This window comes from Beta vulgaris, chromosome 1 (assembly GCF_026745355.1).
Source record: "Beta vulgaris subsp. vulgaris cultivar EL10 chromosome 1, EL10.2, whole genome shotgun sequence".
In the NCBI taxonomy this organism is placed as follows: Eukaryota; Viridiplantae; Streptophyta; class Magnoliopsida; order Caryophyllales; family Amaranthaceae; genus Beta; species Beta vulgaris.
This window is the reverse complement of record NC_079202.1, coordinates 37053684-37059057: the sequence shown is the minus strand read 5'-3', so window position 1 is coordinate 37059057 and position 5374 is coordinate 37053684. Positions and strand designations below refer to the sequence as shown.

The following is a 5374-nucleotide window of genomic DNA, read 5'->3' as shown; positions in this document are numbered from 1 at the left end:
AAGCGTACGACAACCTCCCGCTTCGACTGCGGGGGTGTGATAGCATATGTATATATTAGGAAATAGTCAACCATATTTTCTATGTAATCTTCTCTTGTAATCTTCCCTTTTGTATAGCTATTTAGTTCCTAAACTTTAGCCTTACTTCACGTTAATTGTAAGATACATACTGATGTATATATTGGCTCCTAAAGATGAATGACAACTGACGGATTGACTTCCTACAATCACATTACAATGTCATCAAGATCAGGTAGTGGGAAGCGAAGGATAGCAGCAATGCCAGTGAGCTGCGCTAATTGCTCCCCTGAGACATGCAAGGACGAGAATATATGCGCACTTCCCCCACAACTTTTGACAGAGTCCACCAAGCTGATATATTTTTTCCTTGTTGCAACATCAGCACTCGTGAATAGTTCATCCGTGATAAGTAGCGTTTGGACTGCCATTCTCTCATGAGCAATTTCTACATGTTTAGGACCATAACATGCACGATCTGAATCATTTGATAGCATGCTGAAGAACTCGTCGAGGACGCGGATCTCTTTCGCTGCCTTGGTATCCTTTATCATATTCATTATGTTTGGTGCATCCAGAACCTCCTTCAAGCTATGCTTGTATCCTGAAGTAGTATGCACCACAAGTATGCGCGACTTGTTCTTTATAATATATGTCATCTGCCTTCTTTCAGCTTCCAGCAACAGGTGACGGTAAAACTGATCCTTGGTAAATCCAGGACTTGCAATCACAGCACAGCGGACCACATCGAAATCAACGTGATTCAGGAAAGCCTGTGTAACGTTGTCGAAAAAAGTTTTCAATGCAGATTCATATCCAGAAACAGCACCTCCATGTTTCCGAGGAATCGAAACTTGTATTCGAGAACAGGTGATGGTTACACTTTTACCAACCAAAAGTATGTGTGCAAGTCCCTCTTGCATTATTATCACTGCTAGATCAGCAGTCGCAGCAGGATCTGCTGCTTGATCAAGCATGTCCAATGCCAAGGTATCCCACACATTCTTTCTTAGCACAAAGGGTCTATGAACCTCTAGTTCCAATGTATGATGTGCGCCTATCTTAACATGCTCGTTTTCCGAAGTATTTTTTCCACGTAGACGTATGAGGGATGCTTCTTTTTCATAATCCACTGCCTCTACTTTGATTTCCAACTCCAGTTTTACTCGCTCCACATCCTTTCTTCCAGAACTCGCCTCTCTCATTACTTTTCTAACAGTCAGAGCATGAATATAATCACCTTTAGTTATTAAATTGTAAGCGATCCACATATCATCTGCTTCATCTGGAATCATCTTCACGCTGCCAGGGCCGCCGCGAATATAATCTTTATGGATGATCTTCATTGCGTCGTCTATAAGTCTAGTTCTAAGTTTTCTTGATTGATATATATGGGTTTAGGGAACAGAGAAATTAAAAGAATGGGATTTTGATTCAAGATCTTAGGCCGTTCTTGATACCACGAGGAATATCTATAATTGTTTGATGCGTACTAATGGCCATATATATAGCCAAAGAAAACATAAACCGTTTCCCAGTAGGAAACTACCAGTAAACATATTCCGATCCTTGTAGGAGAACACTAACTCACTTTCCTAATTCCTAATTTAATAGGTAATAGAAAACGTAAACATATATAAGACTTTTTTTTTTTTTTTTTTTTTGACGGGGAAACATATATAAGACTTAGTTAAGGTAAGTATAAACTACCATATATATACTGTTAGGAAATGGTGTTGTAGTGTTTGATTAATGTAAAACAAGTCAATCAAATAAGAACGATGAGAAAAATAATAAAGAAGATAAATAGAAAGAACACAAGGATTTACGTGGTTCGGTTAGGCCTACGTTCACAGGTGAGGAATCGAGGGCTTCTTCACTATTATGGAGAAAAATTTGAGAGATAATATTGCGAGGGGGTCCTAAAATACTAGAGGCTAAAAGTAGTGTGTGTCAAATAATGACTACCAAGGGTGTCCTTTTATAACATAAGAAACTCTAACAAACCCTAAAATATACTCCGCACAAAACCTAGAGAAATCACGCCTCTCGCGTCAAAATCTCCGTCGCCCGATCTGGTCAGGCGAGATCTGCCCGATCGAGTGGTCATTAAATTTAAAACGTTAAGGGCGCCCGATCGAGCGAAATTTCAATTCGACAGTGCCTCGTAAAACAGTCATAAGTAACTTTCTCTTTTCTTAGCGGAATTGGGTATATGATATGTCATTGGAAAGCTCTTTGAACAAGTTATCACCTTCAATTTAAATCACATCAAAAAAATTATATATTCAGAGATATGTGCATTTAAAGTCATCCCTATGCCATTTGCATAAGATTTCAAGTCACAAATTACAAAACTCTACCTTGGCTTGGAACCGATCAATCAAGATAACTCCATCTTGAACTGAAAACTAAGAAGAAAATGCTCACCATAAACATGGAACCTTCACCTTAAACAAAATTTCGTAAGCCTACTCACTTTAGGCAATCAAGAACGGACATCTTATATAAACTATGTACCGATGCGTCTTCAAACACAAAACTCTATATATGAAACCATCACATGACCTAGATTGAGAGTACGTATAAAGTCACCAACTCAAAGCATGATTATTAACTTGACCAAACTCTCTTCAAACATTTCTTCATCTCAACAATAAACTCAAGCAGTTTTAGAAAATTTAATGACAACAATAATTTCTAAAATGCAATTATACTTAACAAAACACAAAAATACCAAAATTTAGATACGAAAGAGCATAACTAGATTAAAATCTAATGCATAATCAAGATTCCTACTTTATTACAAACTCAAAAGCAATCTATTGTAGACTCCACAACAAAATCCACATGGTTTCTCGTTTCACCAAGAGATCTCAAAGGACACCAATCATGAAGAGATCGTAGAAACCGCAACCGCGAAAACTTGTAACCCTAAAGTGTAAGATCATCATCAAGAACATCATTGGCGATATTTGCGGATTAGTCCTCATTGGACTTTGCCCCATTCTTATTCTTTAATTTCCAACACTCAGCTTTGATATGACCCTTCACATGACAATAGTACATATTTTATTCTTGCTAGAACTCTTTCCACCATGAGCAACCAAAGCATTAGTTTGAGAAGAATTATTAGATTTATTAACCAACTTATTGTCAATTAAATCTCTCTGAGTTAAGGCATCCTTAACATTCTGCAAACTCAAATCATCTATACCGTAGAAGAAAGTATCTCAAAAATGCGTATACGAAGGCGGTAAAGAACACAACAACCTACTAGCCATATCCTCATCATCAATCTCGACATCGATACTTTGCAAATCCATAATAATAGAGAAAAATTCATCTAGATAAGACACAAGTGGTTTACCTTCTCCTAGACTGAGATCATGAAGTCTAGAGTTGTAATACCCCGGATTTTTAACTAATTTTATTATTTACTAATTATATTTATTAGCTTAATTTTGTCCTAAATATTTTCTGAAATGATCATGGTAAGATTATTTTCTAAAATATATTACATTTAATTTGACTATTATAAAAATTATGTTATGATGGTAATGATTTATTCATAGTGTAGTGTGTAGTTTTCATATCTTCTTGACTTTGAAAAAATCACCATGACCACACAACTCATCTTCTTCCTCAAGCTTCATGACCTTGCTCCCCAAGGCTTCTAGAGTTTGGGTTTAAAGACAAGTTAAAATGAATTGTTATATTAAAGACAAGTTGGCATAATGAATTTGGGTTTAGGCTTTCTAGTAAAACTGTTGGACCAAGTCTGAAGGTGTGTTTTGGATATTTGAAGTCATGAGGATTCGACATTATGTTTGATGATTGTTATAGAAGAGCAACTAATGATAGAAATAATACGAGAATCTAAGTTTTTACGCAAAAGAGGTATAAACTTATCCAGAATTGGATATACATGTTAGAGGTTGTAAGATCCTAGATATGTGATTAGAAGTCACATGGGAAGTAAATGAAAGAAAAATACCTCCACCTACTTGCTTGGATGATTTTTATGTAAACTTTTGTTTTGCTACGTGAATGCAATGCATGATTTTGAAATGTGTATTTTGATAATTGAATCTTCATATCATATGTACAAGTTTCGAGGACGAAACTTTTTCTAAGGGGGTAAGGATGTAATACCCCGGATTTTTAACTAATTTTATTATTTAATAATTATATTTATTAGCTTAATTTTGTCCTAAATATTTTCTGAAATGATCATGGTAAGATTATTTTCTAAAATATATTACATTTAATTTAACTATTATAAAAGTTATGTTATGATGGTAATGATTTATTCATAGTGTAGTGTGTAGTTTTCATATCTTCTTGACTTTGGAAAAATCACCATGACCACACAACTCATCTTCTTCCTCAAGCTTCATGACCTTGCTCCCCAAGGCTTCTAAAACTCCTTGCTCCCCAAGTATTCTTCACCATTAAGTCTTCATTAGTTTAATGGAGTTTTTCTTCCTAAAATCACTATAAATAGTGGGTTAATTCATCATTTTTCACTCACTTGAAAATTACAAACTATAACCACAACCTCCATTTACACCACCAAATAAAAATCTTAATTTCCATTGATGTGTCTTATTCTTTTTGAGTACACATTAATAACCCTAATTACCCACTCTATTTCTCCTTTAATTTTAGGTTGTCGTACTGTATTTCCCCAATATCTTCTTCTTACAGTCAGAATCTGCATATACTTTCTTCATGAAAGTTGTAGATCTCGAAAAGTTATTGAATTTAGACCCAAAAATCATTTGATTCGAAGTTCGGAGTAAATAGTTAGAGCCTCTGTAAGTGTTATATTGTTTTAAAGTCCATTTTACTTTATAAAATAATCATATAACCTAATTATAGTTTAAAATAGATTATGACATAGTCTCTATTACTACACCTTAACTACATGAGTGGTGTTTTAGTTAATAAGATTTTAGTTTCATGCTCATATAGTTATAACTTAAGTTTATGTAATATAAAGTAATACTAATTAAGTACACTTGGATATTTAAGTATAATGTTAGTAAGCTTAATCTATAATTATAGTCCCACTTTTCAGCCTAATGATATGAGTATCACTTTTAAGTTGTTAATTAAGTAAGTCACTTATTCATGGACACTAACTAGTAGGAAATATCACTTATACAAGTTAGAGTTTAACAATGAGTTATATATCACTTTACTACTAAAAGTCTAATTAAAATATGAAAGTTCTATAATCATACCTTCAAGTCATTAAACATACCTTCAAGTCATTAAACATGAATTTCCATGAATCTTATAAGTAGTGGTTATTACTAATTAAATAGTTTTACATAAGTTAGTATTCAAG

At 34.2% G+C, this 5374-nt stretch overlaps 1 protein-coding gene across 1 annotated transcript; it reads right to left on the bottom strand.

Moving 5' to 3' along the window:
* Nucleotides 1–227: 227 nt before the first annotated feature.
* On the bottom strand, nt 228–1364 carry LOC104897121 (protein PELOTA 1). The gene has a single exon (XM_010683943.1). It carries the CDS (start codon nt 1362–1364, stop codon nt 228–230), a length of 1137 nt encoding a protein of 378 aa, XP_010682245.1.
* Between the last annotated feature and the right edge of the window lie 4010 nt (nt 1365–5374).